This window comes from Hyperolius riggenbachi, chromosome 9 (genome assembly GCF_040937935.1).
Source record: "Hyperolius riggenbachi isolate aHypRig1 chromosome 9, aHypRig1.pri, whole genome shotgun sequence".
Lineage (NCBI taxonomy): Eukaryota > Metazoa > Chordata > Amphibia > Anura > Hyperoliidae > Hyperolius > Hyperolius riggenbachi.
The window spans coordinates 29,505,331-29,528,229 of record NC_090654.1 but is presented as its reverse complement, the minus strand read 5'-3'; the positions used below and the strand labels follow the sequence as shown (position 1 = coordinate 29,528,229).

The 22,899-nt window shown below is 45.4% G+C and overlaps 1 protein-coding gene across 6 annotated transcripts in view; it reads left to right on the top strand.

The window, feature by feature from the left end:
* SEMA4A (semaphorin 4A) overlaps positions 1-22,899 on the top strand; it is a 171,631-nt gene that overhangs the window by 101,694 nt on the left and 47,038 nt on the right. For all 6 annotated transcript variants that reach the window (XM_068252290.1, XM_068252289.1, XM_068252291.1 and 3 more), the window contains one exon: positions 20,365-20,513. In XM_068252290.1, coding sequence (XP_068108391.1) covers positions 20,414-20,513 — 100 coding nt within the window. In that variant the 5' untranslated portion in view covers positions 20,365-20,413. The remainder of the gene's footprint in view (positions 1-20,364; positions 20,514-22,899) is intronic.

Here is a 22,899-nt window from a genome sequence, read left to right as displayed (position 1 = left end):
TGGTAAATGGTGATGATATTTGCATGTTAATCTGTGAATCTGGCTGTGTAACGGTACCCACATACTCTGTTTCATAATTTTAATTGATTAGACATTGAATTCAATATAAACATCTGATTATTGATTGGACATGCCTGCTGTTTGCCTAATTGATGCTGGCAGGGTGGAACATGATTTGTATTACATTCGGTAGTACAAAGCTGGCAGCTAGGACGGTGCAAAGCGGTACATACTGATTATTTCTCTTTTCTATTTCTAATTATATGCCTACTGCTAGCAGTTCCCTATGTACGGGCATTGCACATTATTACTTCTCTATGGTGGATGTAATTCTCATTATCTGCTCTTATTCTGTATGTATGGACGCTGCACAGTAGCACTTCTCTTGTCCTGTATGCCGGGTGTAATTCTCAGTATCTGCTCTTATTCTGTATGTATGGAGGCTGCACAGTAGCACTTCTCTTGCCCTATATGCTGGATGTAATTCTCATTATCTGCTCTTATTCTGTATGTATAGACGCTGCTCAGTAACACTTCTCTTGTCCTGTATGCTGAGTGTAATTCTCATTATCTGCTCTTATTCTGTATGTATGGAGGCTGCACAGTAGCACTTCTCTTGCCCTATATGCTGGATGTAATTCTCATTATCTGCTCTTATTCTGTATGTATAGACGCTGCACAGTAACACTTTTCTTGTCCTGTATGATGGGTGTAATTATCAGTATCTGCTCTTATTCTGTATGTATGGAGGCTGCACAGTAGCACTTCTCTTGCCCTATATGCTGGATGTAATTCTCATTATCTGCTCTTATTCTGTATGTATGGGCAATGCACAGTAACACTTCTCTTGTCCTGTATGCTGAGTATTATTCTCAGTATCTGCTCTTATCCTGTATGTATGGAGGCTGCACAGTAACACTTCTCTTGTCTTGTATGCTGGGTGTAATTCTCAGTATCTGCTCTTATTCTGTATGTATGGACACTGCACAGTAACGCTTCTCTTGTCCTGTATGATGGGTGTAATTATCAGTATCTGCTCTTATTCTGTATGTATGGAGGCTGCACAGTAACATTTCTCTTGTCATGTATGCTTAGTATAACTCTCAGTATATGCTCTTATTCTGTATGTATGGACACTGCACAGTAACACTTCTCTTGTCCTGTATGCTGGGTGTAATTCTCAGTATCTGCTCTTATTCTGTATGTATGGACACTGCACAGTAGCACTTCTCTTGTCCTGTATGCTGGGTGTAATTCTCAGTATCTGCTCTTATTCTGTATGTATGGACACTGCACAGTAGCACTTCTCTTGTCCTGTATGCTTGAGGTAAGTTAGTATATGTGAAATGTTTTGTGTGAAGCCCCTGCTATGGCAGAAGATCCCAGACAACTGCCTGTTTTGTCTCAATAGAACACCTGTGCTGTGGGGAGGAAGGGGTGCAGGATTGTAGTGGGTGGAAGACTTGCATGGTGGAGGTCATGTGACATAGAGCTCCTCCGCCTTCCCACACCTGTGCAATTTCCAATATTTGAAAGGCAAATGTTTACACTGGCTACTGGGTGATGTAAGAAGTGTGCGCAAATGGGGACCAAATATGCTGAGTGTCCTTGTGATGAATCTCGCAAGCTCTTTATGCATGGCCACTGCACAGTAACACTTCTCTTGTCCTGTATACTGGGTGTAATTCTCAGTATCTGCTCTTGTTCTGTATGTATGGACACTGCACAGTAACACTTCTCTTGTCCTGTATGCTGGGTGTAATTCTCAGTATCTGCTCTTGTTCTGTATGTATGGAGGCTGCACAGTAACACTTCTCTTGTCCTGTATGCTGGGTGGAATTCTCAGTATCTGCTCTTATTCTGTATGTATGGACGCTGCACAGTAACACTTCTCTTGTCCTGTATGCTGAGTATTATTCTCAGTATCTGCTCTTATTCTGTATGTATGTACAATGCACAGTAACACTTCTCTTGTCCTGTATGCTGAGTATTATTCTCAGTATCTGCTCTTATTCTGTATGTATGGGCAATGCACAGTAACACTTCTCTTGTCCTGTATGCTGGGTGTAATTCTCAGTATCTGCTCTTATTCTGTATGTATGGACACTGCACAGTAACACTTCTCTTGCCCTGTATGCTGGGTGTAATTCTCAGTATCTCCTCTTGTTCTGTATGTATGGACACTGCACAGTAACACTTCTCTTGTCCTGTATGCTGGGTGAGTCTCAGTATCTGCTCTTATTCTGTATGTATAGAGGCTGCACAGTAACACTTCTCTTGTGTTGGGTGGGATTCTCAGTATCTGCTCTTATTCAGTATGTATGGAGGCTGCACAGTAACACTTCTCATGTCCTGTATGCTGGGTGTAATTTTCACTATCTGCTCTTACGGTATTCTGTGTGTATGGAGGCTGCACAGTAACACTTCTCTTGTAGTATACTCTGATAATGGTGCACAGCCGGACGGCTGGATAATGTACAGAGATCAGGGCTCTGGAGAGGGGTTTCTGGCGTCGGCAGTTCCTCTTGCTCTTGTTTATCTGCAGTTATGTGTCCATGGGGATGCTGTGCTGGTTAATATATGATTCTGCTGCGTCTCGTTTCCACGCCGATGCCTCATACGCTGCTGTAAGGGCGCCATATATTTAGTAAACAATGAGGCGGGAGTAATTGCTGGGAGTGTAGGCTGTGTCATTAGAGGGAAGCCTCTTCAGTCAGCGCACATAAGCAGTTATTATTGTGTTTATCTGGAAGTTGTGACTCTCACATGGTTATCATGCTTGTCGTATTTTCATGGATCTATTTTATGTGCAGATGCTCAGATTCTCCATTGGCTCCACCTAGCCGGGCTGCGCTTGCGCGATGAAGTACGACTCGGCCAGGGTTTCGGCCATATTGGGGGTGACAGGAGCCACCCTCGCAGGATGAGCGGCCTTAAGGGGGCTTAAAGTGGAACTGAAAGGTCTAAAAAAAATAAGTTTCACTTACCTGGAGCTTCTACCAGCCCCCTGCAGCCGTCCTGTGCCCGCGCTGTGACATACCGATCCTTCTTTATGCAGGAGAAGCCGACTTCTAAGTGGACCTCCACTGCACCCTGGCCATGCATATCCTCGTATGCGTTCCCGTGGCCAGAAGCGTCCTGCGCAGGTGCAGTACACGAAAATCCCTACTGTGCCTGCGCAGTATGCTTTTGGCACAGGAAGCATGAATGAGGATGCGCACTGCCAGGGCCGCGCAGGCGCAGTGGACGCCCAGTGCGCAAAGTGAAAGTGGGCCACGTCATGGGAACGGAAGATCAGTATGTCACGGCGTGGGCACAGTGGGCTGGCAGAAGCCCCAGGTAAGTGAAACACTTTTTTTTTTTTTTTTTTTTTTTTTACCTTTCAGTTCCGCTTTAAAGAGAACCAGAGGTGGGTTTCTGACATCAATATTAGGACACAGAGGCACATTCTGCATACAGTGCCCAGCATCTGTGTCCTTACAAGGTGCCCCTAGTCTCCCCCTGTGCTCTGCTGTCCCCCAATATAAAAACCGACAGGCTAGTGACACACAGATTGTCGCTAGTCGGCTGTTTACCTTCTGGCTGCCACTAAGCGCCGCTCCCCCGCCTCCTCTACAGCACTATAGCTCCCTTCCCTCCCCGCCTCTGTAAGCCGATTGGAGGAATCTTATGGAAGCGGGGAGGGAAGGGACACAGGCGGGGAGCCGCGCTATACAGGAGGCGGGGGAGTGGCAGCCAGAAGGTAAACAGCCGACTAGCGACAATCTGCGTGTCGCTAGCCTGGCTCTTTTTATAATAGGGGACAGCAGAGCACAGGGGGAGACTGGGGGCACACTGTGAGGCCACAGAGATTGGGCATTTGTATGCAGAATGTGCCTCTGTGTCCTAATATTAATGTCAGAAACCCACCTCAGGTTCTCTTTAAGGAAGCCCCAGGTAAGTATGATACCTGAGACTCTTCTCATCACAGGTACGCTTTCAGTTCTGTCTCCCTTCTGTGATATAAAGAGGACCCGTACATCCTCCTCCGTCCCTCTGCCAGGGGATTCGACCTCTGCATGGCTTTCTCTCTCTGGACCCGTGGAGAATTTGGAGCTTTCACTATATAATGTGATGACGTCTGTGAAATAACAGCCCCCCATTGTTCTGGAATCTTCCGTCCACCGCAGCTTCAAATTAGCCGCCTCACTCCTCCCACGTGTTTCCTACGCTGATGTCCCTAATGTCGCCGCTATTTTCCACTTTTATTGTTTCGAAAGTTCTGAGATTTTTTGCAGGATTTGACATTAAAGATGTCCAAAACCTGTCGCTTCTGTCAGATTTGTACTACCTACTGTAAGTGACAGCAACATAGGCGAAGAGTAACGTATGGCTCATTTTACTCTGGGAAAAAAACTTACTTCTTCTTTGTCTGTTTGCACATATTTTAAATTTTACAATTTTTAGCCATAGTGCCCCTTTAGGACGGCAGTTTTCAGCTTGTGGTCTGTGATCACTGTGATTGGCTCACTGTGATCACCTGGTAAGAAGCCAATGAAAGTGCCCCCCCACACACAGTAACCTGCAGTTAACTGTTTCCAGGCTCCAGTAGTGTATAGTGAACAGATAAGGGTCTGTTATAAAAAATTAAAAACTCTCCATGCTAGCCCAAGTCTATGTAGGAGTTAAGTAAATCAAAGGTGTTATCTATTTGCCTTGAACACCTGACAATTCTTGCAAGAACCCTTGTAATTAACATATCTGGATGACACTTAAGGTAGCCATACACTGGTCGATTTGCCATCAGATTCGACCAACAGATAGATCCCTCTTTGATCGAATCTGATCACAGAGGGATTGTATGGCTGCCTGTACTGAAAACAGATTGTGAATAGATTTCAGCCTGAAACCGATCACAATCTGTTGTGGTGGTGGTGGTGCTGCCGCCGCTCCCCCCACCCGCATGCCCGCATACATTACCTGCTCCGCCGGCGCGACTCCAGTCCCCAGGTCTCCGCTGTCTTCTCCGCTCTGGTCTCCAGGTCCAGCATGCTTTACTTCTTCCTGCCCGGCAGGAAGTTTAAACAGTAGAGCGCCCTCTACTGTTTAAACTTCCTGCCGGGCAGGAGGAATTGAAGCATGCCGGAGACCAGCGCAGACACGGAGCAGCGGTGACCGGGGGTAGTCGCGCCGGCAGGGCAGGTAATGTATTGCCGCTATATTGCGTCAGTCGTCGGGCACTCAAACGCCGCTAGCGACGCGCTCCCTACCCGCGGGCGATCGACGGTAATTTTCCACACGGATCGATCGACGGGATCGGACGAAATGGATCGAAATTTGGCGTGTAGCGCAAACGATTGGCAGCAGATTCGATCCCAGTGATCGAATCTGCTGTCGAAACGGCGGCAAATCGGGCCAGTGTATGGCCAGCTTTATATTTGCAAAAAAAAAAACACTTCCTTCTGATTGTATGTTCTAACATTGTCAGTCAACAGAAAGAGAGTCTGAAGAAGGCTTACAAGCTGAAAGATTACGGTTTTTCTTTTAAATTAGCCAATGAACTAGAGCTCTTACTTTACAGACAGGAAGTTTTGAATCAGGATAATAATTTGCATGAAACTTGCATGCAAGCTGCAATAATTTTGCACCTCTCTTACCGTCTTCAGTTGTGAGCTACGTTTTGGCAAATGGCGGTACGTCGGCCATCTTGTCATGCAGGAATGTGTATAATCGCTTCATTCAAGCTGTTTCACTTTAAAACTAGAGTACCTGAAGCTGTGGATGGTTGCATTGTTTACCTGTCGCTGGACTGTCTGACAGCTTCCACCTGTCCTTGTATAGGAAGTGCACCTCTGTAGCGTGCCGGCCTAAAACAACACAATATTCCGAGGAATTACTCTAGAATTTCACTGACAACGCACCATTCTTACTCAATTCCCACACAAACAGGCCAGGAGCTGAGTCACCCCGCTGCAGACTTCTGTGACTTTATCTACAAAGCTGTGAAAAAGTTAGTCTGTCACTTCTGACAGTTTTGGTTGAATGCCAGCATTGTCATGTACTCTATGGACGTTATCACTGAAAAAGGCCTTTATGAAAATTCATTGGCTGTTATAGCTTCCTGTTTTGGTGCTGCTGTGTGTTTAGGGAAATCTTTCTTCTAAACTAGTGTAAAACCTGATACCCACCATAGTCATAGTCTAATGTCCTACTGTAGAATTATTATTATTATGTATTTATATAGCACTGACATCCTCAAATGATAAATGATAGGCCATCTGACAGTAAAAGAGGGAGTGTAACATTCATGTAGACAGATCCGTCTTGGCAGATCGGTTCAGTCAATAATCACTGTTAATCTTTTGGCCCCACACCATGGCAAATGATCTATCCATTCAAAATACTTACATGTCGCAAATTTCACACTTCTTGGTCTTCAGTGTCCAGAAGTGATCTGATCAAGAGACCGTTGTTCCATTGCTAAATTCAAATCTGCGCTGACATCGTTCACACACCACAAACTGTCAGATCGCTCGTTTTCAGACACGTGTGTACAGAACTCAGCCAATCAAAATCAGAATCTCCTGCATGTGATTGGCTCCTCTACCAGTTGCATGCAGTTTGCAAAAGTTTTAGCAACCAAGTAGCAAAATCTCTAAGCAGGAGACAATGCTATTGCTGGATTTTTGTTCTTTGATGGTGTGTGGTGTTAGGGTTAAATGACAGCAGATGATTGATGTGTATAAACTGCTGGTTGTGTAATCATTTTAAGCTGTCTGATGTTTTTTTTTGTTTTTTTTGGGGGGGGGGGGGGGGGGGGGGAATTTTATGCTAAAGGCATCTCTGTTCCCCATCTTAAAAAGTTGAGAATGATGATGGTCAGGAGCCCCTGCAACAGCCACTTCCTTCAGCACAGACTTGCAGAGCAGCTAGCTGCAGTCTTCTGACAGACCTATGTCACTGCCCCGCCCCTTTGCAGTCTGGCCAATAGGATTTTGAACAAAGTTGCTACAGCCTCGTCTGCTGTTATCCCTTCAGCATAGTCATTTCTGGTCATGTGGCAAACCTTTTAAAACGAGACAACCGCAAAGGCATCGCCTGACAGGAAATAGATAAGATGTGAACCCTGTCTGCTGGCTGAGATATTAGATGGTACATTGAGATCTGTGCCTCTACCTCTTCAGCACCCTCCAAGCTCTGATATGCAAAGTGTGCAGAGCCATTCACATCTATCTCAGCTGTCCAAGCAGCTTGCAATCTAATTCCCTCATTTCGGGCGGCTGGTTTATTAAAGCACAGAAAATTGTAGAGAGGTGAAGATGAGGACCAGAATGACCAACCCTTGTTTTTATTAACCAGCTTAACACACGATTGGTTGTTTAGGACAGTTGCACCACTTGAAGTGAACCTAAAGTGAGAAGGATATGGATTTTTCCTTTTAAAATAATACTCCTGCAGATCCTGTGTCTCTAATACTTTTAGCCACAGCCCCTGAACAAGCATGCAGATCAGGTGCTCTGACTGAAGTCAGACTGGATTAGCTGCATGCTTGATTCAGGTGTGTGATTCAGCCACTACTGCAGCCAAAGAGATCAGCACGACTGCCAGGCAACTGGTATTGTTTAAAAGGAAACATCCATATCCCTCTCAGGTTTGGTGCACTTTAAGCTTTACATTTTGTTACATCTGTCTTGATAAATCCGCCCCAACTATTGTTGGTAGTATTAGGTTGATGCTTCTTTGAGCTGCTGGTGGAATTGGCAGGAACCTTATAACTTAAAGTGGGATTATATTCCCAAAAGTAGCATTTCATTAACCTCCTTGCCGGTTATCCCGAGCTCAGCTCGGGGTAACCTGCGTAGGAGGATTTCTCAGGCCCAGCTGGGCCTTTTTTGTCAATTTTTTTTTTTACTGCACGCAGCTAGCACTTTGCTAGCTGCGTGCAGTTTCCGTTCGCCGCCGATTCGCCGCTACCCGCCGCGCCGCCCCCCCCCTCCAGATCCCTTGCGCAGCCTGGCTAATCAGTGCCAGGCAGCGCTGAGGGGTGGATCGGGATTCCCTATGACGTCCCGACGTCGGTGACGTCATCCCCGCCCGGTCGCCATGGCGACTGGGGAAGCCCAGCAGGAAATCCCGAACGGGATTTCCTGCTTACTCTGATCGCCAAAGGCGATCAGAGTGGATAGGGGGATGCCGCAGATTTAAAATAAAAAATTAAAAAAAAAGTGCTGCGCTGCCCCCCTTTGCCGCCAGCATTGTAACGGCAAGGGGGTTAACTACTTACTTACATAAAAGAACATTTGAATGTATTCCCTGTGTGTAAAATTGTTTGTTTTTTACTGCAGAGAGCAGGAGAAGCTTGCTTATCTCTAGTCATCAGCAAAGGCAAGAATCTCCCTGTGCCTGTGTCTTCACTCTGCCCCCCCCCCCCCTCTCCTTTTCTGCTGAAGTGCCTCAGCTGTTGCCAGAGCGATCTGTATTCAGCAGAGGGAGGGGCCAGAGTGAAGACACAGGCACAGGGAAATTCTTGCCTTTGCCGGTGATCAGAGATAAGCAAGCCTGAACTGCTCTCTGCAGTGAAAAATAAATAATTGTTTTTATGCACAGGAAAGGCTTGGGAATGCTTTCAAATGTTTTTATGTAACTTAGAGTAGCTACTGATGATTTAGCACACAATGAAATGTCTTTATTCGACACATAGTTGCTGAGAAGTCCAGTGCTCTGTATTCCTTTGCTTGTTTCTCCAGATCTGAGGGCTGGTGCACACCAAAAGAGCTTTTCACACGCTAGAGATTTTAAAAGCTCTTGCTAATGCAATGCTATGGGGGATTTTTACAAAATCACATCACTCCAGTGCACACACACACACATAGGATAACATTAGCAGGAGCTTTTAAAACCACAAAGCGCTCAGAAAAGCTCTTCTGGTGTGTCTAGTTGTTGGCAGCAGCTGTGAATGGACTGCAGGAAAACAAGCAGTTGAGTGTGCTGTGAAGTTCTGTCCTGATGCAAATTCGTAGAGACCATCAGCAGAGCATATATAGGTGATTGATATTATTGCAGCAGTGTTTCACAAGTAGATTATGTTGATACCATTAAGACTGCGTGCATCTATTAACGAGAAACTCCGACCAAGAATTTAACTTTCTCCCAATCAGTAGCTGATACGCCCTTTTACATGAGAAATCTATTCCTTTTCACAAACAGACCATCAGGGGGCGCTGTATTGTGGTGAAACCCCTCCCACAAGAAACTGAGGACCGTGGTACTCCTGGCAGTTTCCTGTCTGTGAACCTTGTTGCCTTTTGAGGAATAGCTGTGTACAGCTGTTTCCAACTGCCAAAAAATCATGCAGCAGCTACATCACCTGCCCACAGTAAAAATGTCACCATGTAAATCAGGGATTTAAAAGATTTTACAATGGGCAAACACTGACTAAATCATTTATACATAATTATTGTAAAAATGAAGCACTTTTTTATTACATTATTTTCACTGGAGTTCCTCTTTAAAGTCACACAGCGCCGCAGTACTAATACATGGTGACGTTGGAAAAGAGGAATTTATCCGGCTGTGGCAGCAGTGGTATTGTTCAGTCTGGGATTTTATCAGGGCTGGTAACAAGCAGGCTGAGCAGTGCAGAATGAAACAGAGAGCAGGGTAGGTGTTTTCTCTAATGTTCCCACTGATATATATGGTAACATACATGAGGGTGCTTCGTCTCTGGTTCACTTTAAAGGTTATCATGCTGTGGCTAATATTTTAGAGCAGAGAGGAAATTCTGCGTTTAGTCCCACTTTATTCAGGAGCCTCCATGACTGGTCCTCTCCAGGAGTTCTGCTGTTTACAATTAGGCCATGTCATTTTTGCAGAGTAGAAGTTTTTCGAGGAAACGTATGTCTTTGCAGACTGTATTGCGACACAGTGACAGAAATGACAGGCGGACACTTCAAAGGCATGATTGTGAATCTATAAGCTCTAACCACATGCCAGACCAGACTGGGCGGTACAGATCGGTTACACACACGGGCAGACTTTCAGTTCACTGACAGCTGCCAAGCGCCCCGGGGTGCGAGGTGCCCAGAGCTCAGGGAGTCGCAGGATTCATTTAATTACCACTGTAACCGATTATTGGTCGCTGTGACTGCAATTAAGTTCCTGTAACAAAAACTAGTTGGGGATTGATAACTACCCCGTCTACAAAAATATTTTGGAGAGATTTTCTGCCAGAGGCGCCCGGGTAAAATGCGCTCCGCCATAGGCACCTATATTAATTGCTGTGATTAGAGGCTTTTACTGGCAATTTGGGGTAATCGTGGAAATTAATATAGGCGCCTATGACATTGTAGGGATAGTTTAAGGTTTAGGCATCGGAGGGAGGTTTTAGAGTTAGGCATTGGAGGGGGTGGTTAGGGTTAGGCATTGGGGGAGGGTGGTTAGGGTTAGGCATTGGGGGAGGGTGGTTAGGGTTAGGCATCGGAGCAGGGGCGTGGTTATGGTTAGGCATCGGAGGAGGGGTGTGGATAGGGTTGGGCATCAGAACGAGGTTTTAGAGTTAGGCATTGGAGGGGGTGGTTAGGGTTAGGCATTCAAAGAGGGGGGTGGTTAGTTTTAAGCATTGGAGGGGAGTGGTTAGGCATAGAAGGAGGAGGGTGGTTAAGGGTTGGGCATCAGGAGTTTTTAGTGTTGGGTATTGTAGGGGCGTTCTTAGGGTTAGGTTTCAAAATAATTGGGCTGGTTAGGCATCAGAGAAGCGGGGTGGTTAGGATGGGGCATCAGAGTCAGGTTTTAGTGTTAGGCATTGTAGGGGGACTTTTAGGGTTAGGTATCAGGAGGGCGGGTGGTTAGGGTCAGGCATCAGGAGAAGGGTGGTTAGGGTTATACATCAGAGGAGGGGGTGTGGTTAGGGTTGGGCATCAGAACGAGGTTTTAGAGTTAGGCATTGGAGGGGGTGGTTAGGGTTGGGCATCGGAGGAGGGAGGTGGTTAGTTAGGTATTGGGGTAGGGGGTGGTTAGAGTTAAGCATCGGAGGAGGGGCGTGGTTAGGGTTAGGCATCAGAACGAGGTTTTAGAGTTAGGCATTGGAGGGGGTGGTTAGAGTTAGGCATCGGAGGAGGGGGGGGGGTGAGGGTTAGGCATCAGAGGAGGGGGTGTGGTTAGGGTTAGACATCAGAGGAGGAGGGGTGGTTAGGGTTAGGCATCAGGAGGGGGAGGTGTTTAGGCATCGTGAGGGAGGGCCCTGTGTGGGAATAAGGTCAGGTTAAGCTATAGTAAAATATTATTAAAGCAGTAGGATCCGGCATACTATGCCAGGGAAAAAAACACATAAGTAGATAAATACTTGATCTACTTACATAACACATGCATTGTACTGTCCACGTTTTTATTTCAGTGATTGTTATATAGTAAATGACGAGAATTCTGTTCCTGGTGGGGGCCATGGCTTTTGCCCACAGTTAAAGTGAACCTAAAGGCAACCAAAAAAAATGAGATTAACTCACCTGGGGCTTCCCTCAGCCCCCTGCAGACGATCGGTGCCCTCGCAGCTCCGGTCCGATGCTTCTGGACTCGCCGGCGACGACTTCCGGTTTCGCCGTCACCGGCCGACAGGCATGGGAACGCGAGTGATTCTTCGCGTTCCTAGCCTGTATATCGCCCCCTATGCTGCTATTGCGGCCTCCTGGCTGGCGACGGCCAAACCGGAAGTGTTCGCCAGCGGGGTCCTGGGCCATCGGAGCGGAGCTGCGAGGGCACCGATCGTCTGCAGGGGGCGGAGGGAAGCCCCAGGTGAGTTAATCTCATTTTTTTTTTTGACTTTAGGTTTTCTTTAAGGCTAATTTGTGATGTCATTTCTGCCCTTTACTTTTTTTCTTGTCTCCTCCAATCGCTGAGTCGCCTCAGCCTTGCTTGTAAACACAAGTGAGTAGGGGATTAGGTTTCAGATAAGAAGCTGGCAGGGAAATAAAGGGAAGAGGAGGAATAGATTATAGATATAAAGAACTCCCAGCATGCAATTCTTTGGCACGACTACTAGTATGTGATAACTCCAAATCATAACAGCAGAAAAAGTTTTGAATGCAGGATTAGCATCTTTATCACTTAATACACTCAGACCAGTTGCTGTTGAAATTTTATTTTTATGGTGATAATACCCTTTTTAAAAATGTCTGATATTTTTGGAATAACCCACTGCTCCATAGGAGAATATAAACACCAATATTCTACTTGCTGTTATTCCTGGTGCCCAAATTCTCACAGAGCCCATTTGAAATGTACACCTTCACATCTGTAGTGGAAACATTAGATCACAACTCTACTGAGATCTGACGTAATATGGAGTTGGGGCAAGCATGAACGTGGTACATGATCTGTATCGGGTAGATTCCCGTCTGTCACCACACCTGGTATACATGTTTGCCTGCCTCCAGCAAGCCATTCACACTCTGACTGTCGCTCTGTCAAAACGGAATGAGAACTGCACAGCAGTTCTGAGAATCTGGGCACTGCGGGGGCAGGAAGCAGCGCGGTTTTGTAGCACATTCAGCTGCACCACTGCTCTGCCAATTTTGGTTAGTTTTAGCAGAAGTTTCACCAGAATCAAAGCCTGAAATGTGGTGCATCGCTTGCAGCTCCCTGATGCTTTGTATCGTGATCAGGAGTGTAACTAGAAGGAGGCGGGGGGGGCACCTGGGCCAACTTTCTTGTAGTTTCCCTTCCATGTTCAGCCCCCCCTCCTATTCCTTGTGCAGCCCCCTCTTCCATGTCTAACATTCATGTACAGCAGCCTCCTTCAGCTCTATACAGGTCCCTTGAGCAGCAACTCCCTATCTCGATGTGTTGCTCCTTATTTGTAGCCTTTGTATTCCATGTGCAGCCTCTTCTTCCATATATGGCAATCTCTCTTCCATGTCCTGCTGCCGCCCAAGAATCAGGCCTTGATGGCCTTTCCAGAAAGCCTGCCTTGAGTGTTAGGGGTGTAAAGAGCATGATAGCCGCACTTTTATAACCCTTGTGATATGGGCCCCAAGGCTGTGAAGGGCACCATGGGGAGGGAAGGGGAGTGAACATTGCTGGGGGGGGGGGGGGGGGGCGTGAACTGTAGTTACCTCACTGATCGTGAAGCAGGTATGTTGAGTTGGTGTAAATGTATGCAGCATGGAAATGGACCAATCAAACGCAGCAATTCACATAGAATTTCCACCGGCTCAGAAGCTATAGCATCTCACTGGCCACCCCTACAAAATGAATTGCTGCTGCAGACTATAGATTGCAGTATAGACAGACAAGGCCTTGAGAATCCCCCATAAGAAGTTGGTACAAATATGTCAGATCTATCCCATTTCTACTCCTTAAAGGACACATTCCAAGAAAAAACAAGATCTATTTACCTCGCTAGGTTGGCATCTTCTGAGCCTGCTGCACATGTGGCCTGGGGCCCGGCCACGGGAGCGTGACCACGTGCGGTGCAGGGCGCGAGCTCGCACAGGCGCAGAAGGTGCCGACCTGGCGATGTCTGCTTCTGCAAAGAAGGGGGCCCGGGACACCGGAGCTGTAGCAAGGGACAGATCGGCTGCCAGGGGCTCGAGGAAGCCACAGGCAAGTAAATCTTGGGTGTTTTGGTTTTTTTTCGTTGCATAATTAAGCGATCATCTTCATTGGGAAATCCAACAGTGTGGTTGATTTAGTCGTATCGACTAGTAACCCACACACTGCAAGCGAGTTCCTATGCCATGCTCCTTCACTAACTGATCTGAACGATGTTGTGCCTCCATACTCTGAAATAAAAAATCGATCCCATGTCAATTAAAATCATTTGAATAGTAACCAATTCCTTTACAATCGGCCGATATGTCCTATCCTGCCCGGTCGAGTAAATCTGTTGATTCGGCCAGATATCTGCCAATTTCCATCGATAGAGCAGAATGGAACATAATCCGTTCTACTCATCCGATTAAAATGATCAAATCAAATGGTCGATCGAAGAGGAAAATCGACTAAGGTATGGGCACCTTTACGGCAAGTGACATCAACAAAGGAAAAAAGTAATTACAATGCATGTTACTCTGGGAGAAATATACGTTTTATATGTACGTATTTTTAAATGTTAGTTTTTTGCGAAAGTGGTCCTTAAACTCATCGCTCACTTCCTAGCACAACCCCACTTCTCTATAGAGGGCAGTGCTCAGAATGCGAGGACACTGGCATCTCAGAGATCACTATGCTGGTCAGGGCCAGTTCTAGACTTTCAGTTGCCTGAAGCAAACTTTGGAGGATGGGCCGCCCAACAAAGCCCCCTCTCCCCCCCTCCCCCCTCCACTCCCGAAACGAGAAGATCACCAAGGCCAGCCAGGGGAGAAGCTTTGGTTGCTCCTCTTGCTAACTGGTGCCAATGGTCTCGCAGGCGGGACCACAGCACCGTCATTGGCTGTAACCTATGGTTTCACGGTAGCATGCCCTATGATGTCCTAGCGAAGGACGGCAGGTGCCACTGGTCGAATGTGTGCCAGAATGCGGGCGGGGAGAGGAGGCAGGCACTAGGAGGCAGGCACTTTTGGGTGCTGGAGAGAAATGCCAGGCTGAGTTATGAGTTGGGGAAGGTAGTGCTGTGCATGCTGGGAATGTTTTACATGAGGAGAGATGATCTAAGCTAGCCATTCAAATTCCTCTGTACAAAGTGGTTTGCATCTTGTCATCACCCACAATCCCTTGCTGCTCTGCGTGCAGAGTGATAGCCACACTACTAGCTTGCCTTGCACTGATGTTTGTGGTTTGCTGTTCTCGTTCTCACAGGCTTACAACATGTCTGCAATTTTAAAGGGAAGATTTTTTTACAGGAAGAATATTTTCACATCTGTGGCTTAAAGGGACGATTGTCTCGAAAGATCCACACTGAAGCGGCCAACAACAATGGCTGCATATAATAAGTCTATTATTTTCCGCAGCCAGTCCTAGCTTCCAGCCATCTCTAATATACTGTGTGGTTGTTTATATTGTAAAGGGTGCGGCCTCATTCTTCTCTCTCCACTGCACCTGCCGAACGTGCTGCAGTCAGAACAGTTCTCACCCATCCAGACAACGGCTCCACAAGACCTCTAAAGGTTCCCTGTGCTATCGGACACCAGAACATGGCCGGCAGAGCCCAGAAGCAGGGCCGGCCTTAGGTTCCACAGCGCCCCGATCAGTGGGACAGTTAGTCCCAACATTTAGAAAGATCGCACAGACAATTTGCACCACACGTTTTAGCCGCAGTGTGCCCCCCCCCCCCCCCCCCTCAGACTCAGTATAGGTAGGTAGCCAGGTATAGGTGCCCCCAGTAAGGATCTCGTGTAGGTGCCCTCAATATAGGTTGCCAAGCATAGGTGCCCCCAGTATAGGCAGTCAGGTGTAGGTGCCCTCAGTATAGGTAACCAGTTATAGGCGCCCCCTTGGAAGCCGGCGCCCTGAGCCCTCCTGTGATCGCAGGAGCTGCTCCCCTCTAGTTACACCCTGGCCTGTAAGATATGAGGTGGGGCAACCAGAGATAGGAAGAATAGCTTTTCTAGCATGCCCCACAGATGCTCGATCAGATTTAGATTCTTGGGAATTTGGAGGACAGAGAAAATGTGAGTCTTAAAGAGGAACTCCAGTGAAAATAATGTAATAAAAAAGTGCTTTATTTTTACAATAATTATGTATAAATGATTTAGTCAGTGTTTGCCCATTGTAAAATCTTTTAAATTCCTGATTTACATTCTGACATTTATTACATGGTGACATTTTTACTGCTGGCAGGTGATGTAGCTGCTGCTTGCTTTTTTGGCAGTTGGAAACAGCTGTAAACAGCTATTTCCCACAATGCAGCAAGGTTCACAGACAGGAAACTGCCAGGAGTACATACTCAGAATTTCTTTGTGGGAGGGGTTTCACCACAATATCAGCCATACATTGCCCCCTGATGGTCTGTTTGTGAAAAGGAATTGATTTCTCATGTAAAAGGGGGTATCAGCTACTGATTGGGATAAAGTTCAATTCTTGATCGGAGTTTCTCTTTAAGAACAGAGCATCTTCTGGCATTGCTCCGTGGTGTCCAGTTCTGGTGCTCACATACCCATTGTGGGCGCTCTTAAAGTAAATCTGTAACTTTATAGGGAGAGAAATGCAGATGCTCACCTTGGGATACCTACTGCAAGAAGCCACTTCCAGAGGCTTCATACGTCCTCCTCCCGACCACCGCTGGACAGCGGGTCTCCCGGGAAGCTCACAACTGTGCTCCCGTCCGTGAACTTATGTGGCTGCACAGTATGCCAAGTTCTCTCAAACATGTATTGGGGCTGCTGCACACACTAGATTCTCACCCGAGGCAGTCTTTAAAGAGACTCTGAGCACCTTCCATGGGTGTGCCTTTAAGCCAGATGACTTCCAACAAAGTCATGCTATGACCCCTCTGGAGGTACACATCTGTGAGAATTGGCCACCCATAATCCTGTCACGAGTTTTTTCCATGGATCACTTTTTCATAGGTACCAAACACTGCATACCGAGAACATCCCACAAGACGTGCCGCTTTGGAGACACTCTGATCCAGTCGTCACCCCACCACTGTGTGGCCCATGTCACTCAGTCATTCAGATCCTTGCGATTGTCTATTTTTCCTGCTATAAACCTCTCCATTTCAAGAACTGATTGTTTGCTTTCACAGCTTAGGCAGTAAGTAAAGAAACGGACATAGGCCTCAATTCACTAAGCTTATCTCCTGTCTTTAATAACGTTTCTAGAGTTGTTACCATGGTGATGAGGCATGTAGTATTCAGGAAACATTTTACCTCAGGCAAACCTAAAGTTAACTCTTCTGTCTTTAAGTTAACTCTTTAATCCTTAAAATAACTCCAGAGTTAAAGACAGGTTGTTAATTAACTGCGTGTGAAAATAACTACAGAGGAGGTAAATTAACTACAGAGGAGGTAACTTAACGAATGAAGAGATAAGATAACTCTCTCACTGTGTGGAGGCAAGTTTTCTCTTGCCTTATTATCTCCAGCATGATCTTAGTGAATTGAGGCCATAGCTGTGAAATGAGGCCTTCCCACGATGCAGTGCATTTGTATGATGGTTCCTCTCTATTTAAGCTTAGGGGAGGTGATGTGACCTCATCATAGTCTGCTCCACAAGCTTGCAAGGGGCGTGTCTGTGACCAGGCTTTGGTCTGAGGTCTCCAGGCTGACAGAAATACTGTTTGCACAGCAATAAACAGAATATAGTGCCAGAGCTGCTTGCAAAGCTCTAATGGTGATAGGGGTAAGATTGAACTATTTAAAGCCAAGCTGACTGAGTGAAAGGTGAGGTATTGTGCCTTGCGATAACTCTGTGGCCTCTGGCTAGGCTCTGCCCCACCACTACAAATGTACTTTTCCTGTATTACTGATAGTAAAAGCAGAAGTTTATTCAAAAGGAAATCCCAAATCCGGAACACAAACTGATAATGAGGAATTCTACTGAGTTTTTCTTCCGTTTTGATTATTTATAGCATCAAAATAGGACCAGAAAGCGCAAAAATAAGTTTTCTTAAAACAAAGGGAAATAGTCTGCAGAACATTACTTCCTGATAGGTACATATTGTGCAGATTATCCCCAAGGCCGGATTTATGTTTTTTTCACCCCTGGACCCCTTTTCTTGCAGTTCCCCTTCCATGTGCAGCCCCCCCTCCTATTCCTTGTGCAGCCCCCTCTTCCATGTCTAACCTTCATGTACAGCAGCCCCCTTTAGCTCTATACAGGTCCCTTGGTCAGCAGCTCCCTATCTCTGTGTTGCTCCTCATTTGCAACCTTTGTATTCCATTTGGAGCCTTTTCTTCCATATGCAGCAATCCCTCTTCCACTTCCAGCCGCCCCTTGGCCATCTGCCGCCCAATGCCCAGGCCTTGGTTGCCTTTCCAGAAATCCGACCCTGATCATCCCATCACTGGCCTCTCTAGAGATGTGCTGATCTATTTGGCTGCAGTAGTGTCTGAATCACACCAGAAATAAGCATGTGGTATGAATCCAGTCACACTTCAGTCAGAAACACCTGATCTGCTGCATGCTTGTTCAGGGTGTAAGGCTAAATGTATTAGAGGCAGAGGATCAGCAGGACAGCCATGCAACTGGTATTGCTTTAACCACTTAAAGAGAACCAGAGATGAAGCACCCTCATGTATTTTATTACATTTATCAGTGGGAACATGACAGTAAACACCTACCCTGCTTTTAGTTTCATTGTTATCTGCTTAATTAGTCTATTAGCAACTGTGATAAGAATCCACCGACTATTCAGTCGAGGTTTGACCTGGAATCATTATAGCTGAGTCACTCTTCTGTGTAGTCTTTTCAAGCCCAAGCCTTCCCCTCTCCTGGCTTAGATTTCCTGCTTTGCATACTGAGAACTGTGATGATATGGGAGAGGCTGCTGCTCCTGAGAGAGAGAAGCTCTGTGGCTGTAATATGATCCCTGTGTGCTCTGTGTGCACTAGATACTGATAATAACGGCAGTTTCATTTCTATGAGAGAGACTTCCTACAGGCAGCTGTACATCATACCAAAATGAAAGCACATAGATGGAAGGCTGCATTTAGCCTAGATAGCAGCATAGTCTCATATAGCCTAGACAGCACATCCAGAACAACTGATAACCCAGAAGGAGAAGGGATATGAGCCGGCGGCCATATTTGATTTTTCCTGGAGCAATAATGGATAAAAAACACTAAAAAAGGCACACCAGAGCGGCAAAATTATCAGGTAGAGCATTTATTCTTTACAAGCTATCAACTGATATGTTTAATTTGTGTGAAACGTTCATCTCTGGTTTCCTTTAAGGACAACTGAATGTTTGGAAATGTCCAGTGTATTTGTGGAGAGTGCTCCATCAGTTTGTTACTAAATGAGGCACATATGGTATCATTTTTAACCGAGACGAGTTGTAGAATACTTTTTAGTTTGTCTTAAAGCTTGGACACACATCACCTAAAAAAATAGGTACGGACGAACTCAGTCCAACATAAAGTAATTTTCTAAATTCTGATCAAATTTGGGGACGTTTTAGCAAAACTATAAGAGACGTATGTAGTAACATTTTTAACCGTGATAAGTAGTAGAATAGAGTTGAGAAAGTTTTAGGGTTGAGGCCCATGTCCTGTGTATTCTTTTTAGTCGCTAACTGAATAAAAGGCAATTCAATTTTTGCATATGCTGTACCAAAATAAAAGATTTGTAAAATGAAAACAAAGTGACAGAATATGAAAGAAACAACATATATTGTTACCTTTAAAACTTTGCTTTTAAAATATGTATGCCATGAGGGTATATTACTATTATTTTTGCAAATAAGGTTTTATAATCCTCAATAGTGTACAATGAGAAAACGAAAAAGAAAAAACAGAAAAAAGACACCTTTATTTTCAAATACAATATTGTCCCCATACATTGTGCTAGGAACATAATCTAAATGTTGTTATAACCAGGATGAATAAGCAAATAAAATGTGTGGGTTTCACTTATACAGTAGTTAGCACTGTTTATTCAAAAAGCTATAATGGATGTAAATGGAGAAATAGTGTGTTTTTCAGTTTTTTTCCCTTTAAAATGCAAAGAAAATAAGGTAATTACTAAAAAAAATTATCACACGCTAAAAGCCTAATTTGCCCTGAAAAAAACAATATATAAATCATTTAGGTGTGATTAGTAGTAATAAAGTTATTGGCGAATGAATGGGAGCAGTGCCGATATGTGAAAATTCATTTGGTCCTGAAGTGGTTAAAGGAAATAAATATGGCAGCCTCCACATCCCTGTCACTTCAGGTGTCCTTTAACTAGCAACCCAGACTTGTGAGTATCCTACACTTTTAATTGCACTTCAACCTACACTGATCACACTACCGCAGAACAGGCACCTGGAGCTCCTGTGTTTTTTCTTTTACATGATCTATTTGCAGAGCTCCGAAATGTCCCTTTTTTCGGAGGGACAGTCCCTCTTTGGGAATCCTGTCCCTCTGTCTTCCTCATTTGTCCCTTTTTCAGGACTGATGTACAATTCTATGTAAATATATGTACTTTTCTCCTGAAAAATATGTTTAATTGCCTCTAATTCCCACCCTTAGTAGTTGAATATATAAATGTAAATACTGTATATTAAGGAAAATGAACCAGCATAGAAAGGACCAGTGTGGTTTGTGTTATAAATAAAAATGTTCTTAAGAAATATTGCTAGGGGTGTTTTGGGGGCATTATTAGAGGCTGAGGGGGTGATTAGGGGTGTGGCTTAAGTGTCCCTCCTTTCTCATCTCAAAAAAGTTGAGAGGTGTGTATTTGCTATAGAATATTGCTCAGGATTCTGACTCTCCCATGTATGACACTGTCTGTTGTTTGCCTTTGCAGTGCTCGGTGCAGATGGTGATCGGTGAGCAGTAGGTGCCCTCCTGTCACTATGCCGCCATGGGATCTCCACCACTGGCTGGTACTGGCCGTCCTCAGCTTCACGCCCTGCTTGCCCAGCGAGCTCCTGCCCAGGATCACCTTCAAGTATGGTAAGTCTGCCCAGCATCCTCATGCTATTACAGTATACTATTACTACAACACGTTTATAGATGGGTGATGACATAAGAGGAAATTACACCCCCAACAGCCAATCGCATTTATTCTCTAATGCTGTTATTAGAGATGCCATGAGGTGCAAACAATTCAGAGTTGGTGCAAATTTTAGGCTAAATTTATGCAAACTTGTGCAGAAGCTGTTCACTTCCAAGCTGCATAAATTTGCACCAACGCAGAATTATTGGCTTACTGTTGACCGTCCACAGTTGCTATATGTATACAGTATTTCACAGATGAGATGGAAAGGTATACCTGAAATTGTATCCTTTCATACAGATATGCCAAATAAACCCCCAGATCATTCTCTGACCAATAAGAAAGCCTGGTGACACACATGCAATTTTTGGGGGGCTAACGATTGTCCCATTTTACCACTTCCATGTAGTATGGAAACTTACTTACACAACCTACTCATAGTATTCAGGATTTGTTGGCTCTCATACTACATGAATGTAGTAAAATTGGTCAGTAATTGTCCAATCAAAATTGGATGTGTGTATGCACCTTAATTTTACCGATTTCCCCTTTTTCCCTAAAAACATTTGAGGAATTGGTGAATACCAACCCTGCTGTGCATCTACCTTCTAGTCGTGACGCCTGCCCCCCACAAATCTCTTGCTGCTGCCCAACCTGGTGCATGATGGGTATTACTAACAGTTCTGTGATTTGGCATCTGCCGCACACCAAGTTGGATTGATTTAAAGCCCAGGGTCAGTTCCAGCTAACTGGGAAGTGTAGGTGAGCAGGCAGCATGAGGTTGCTGAGCTGGTGAGGATCTATGAATCTGTGCTGTAGGCTTTTTCTTCATTTTTATGACACAAAAAAATATTCCCCCCCCCCCCCCCAAAACAAAATAAATTTTTAATTTGCAGAATAACCGTACAAATATTATCACATTTGGTCATATAAAGTCACACAACCGGTTCCTTGCCATTTTGAAAGATAAACAGTTTAATAGTTGTTTATATGACTGCAATTAGTGAAAATGATCACATCAGATTATTACTATGTGAACATAAACAAAAATAAAATAAAAATAATGTACGGTAACTACACAGCTGTGCCTAGCTGCTAAAATAGCTATCTCCAGGCACTGGGAAGACAACATATCACCCTCTATGCAGAAGCCATACAAATAATGAACACAAATTGTGAATATGAAAAACAATTTGCTCTTTCACAGGGGAACCCCAATACATTTCTTAAAGGATGGGAAGGATGGATAAGGCACGCCCCCAAAAAATGGAGTGGGGACTGTTAGCCGTATCAATACGGATAGATTGTGTTTGTATTGTGGTACACTGCAGCCCGAAACACAGGAACAGGAACTCCAACAGGATATTACAAACATATTATGAAAAATATTGTGCTATGGAAATTAAGTCTCTATTTATTTTTGTTTTATTTTGTTTATTTTTTATTTTTTCAAACTTGTTGAACCACTTGCGTACCAGCAGTCTCTGGCCCCTGAAGGACCAGAGACCGCTGGTTACCAAAAGACGGCTCCTACAGACAAATCGCATGGACCCACTGCCCTCGCCGTTTGCACCATTCACCCATCGCTGCAGGACATGGCAGAGCTCTGTGAGCCGGTCAGGAGCCGATTTCATAGGCTCCTGACCCTGAGATCAATGTCAGCCAATGAGATTGGCTCACAGTGATCATGGGGTCAGGAGCCAATGAAATTGACTCCTGACCGGCTCACAGAGCTCTGCCGTCATAGCGATGGCAGAGGGAGGGTCCTGCGGCGATGGGTGAGCAGTGTAGTGTGATCGGTGATAGTGGCAGGTCCGTGCCAGTGCAGTAATTGAAATCTACATCCTGGCAGGAATAAGCAGCCACAAACAGGGCATAGATTTTAATTGCCGCAGTCCAGAAGCGGTTAAAGCGTGCGTGTAGGGATAAAAAAGTGCCCCGGGGGGGTGGGGGGGGGGGTACTCACCTCTGGATCCTAAAGAGGCTTCCTCCTCCGCAGGCTGTTTCCAGCTGTGAGACCCCGAAAAAAGAGATTCAGTTGGCGCATGCGCACTAACAGACCTGCTTGGCTTTCTTCAGAAAAAGCTGGGCTGGATCAGTCCCGTGCTAGTGCACAGGCAGGCCACCTTCCGGGGGTCCCAAAGCTGGATCCGGTGACGCAGGAGGACAGGGGGAGCCTCATTATGATCCAGAGGCTTCGCCATCCCGAGGGTAAGTATCACAATATGCATTGCAGGCCTCCCAGGTTCACATGATTTTGATCGATACAGAACCAATTTTTGGTTTCAGAGCATGGAGGCCGAGGGGCCCTCTCTAAGGCCCGGTTCACATTAGCTTTTACTA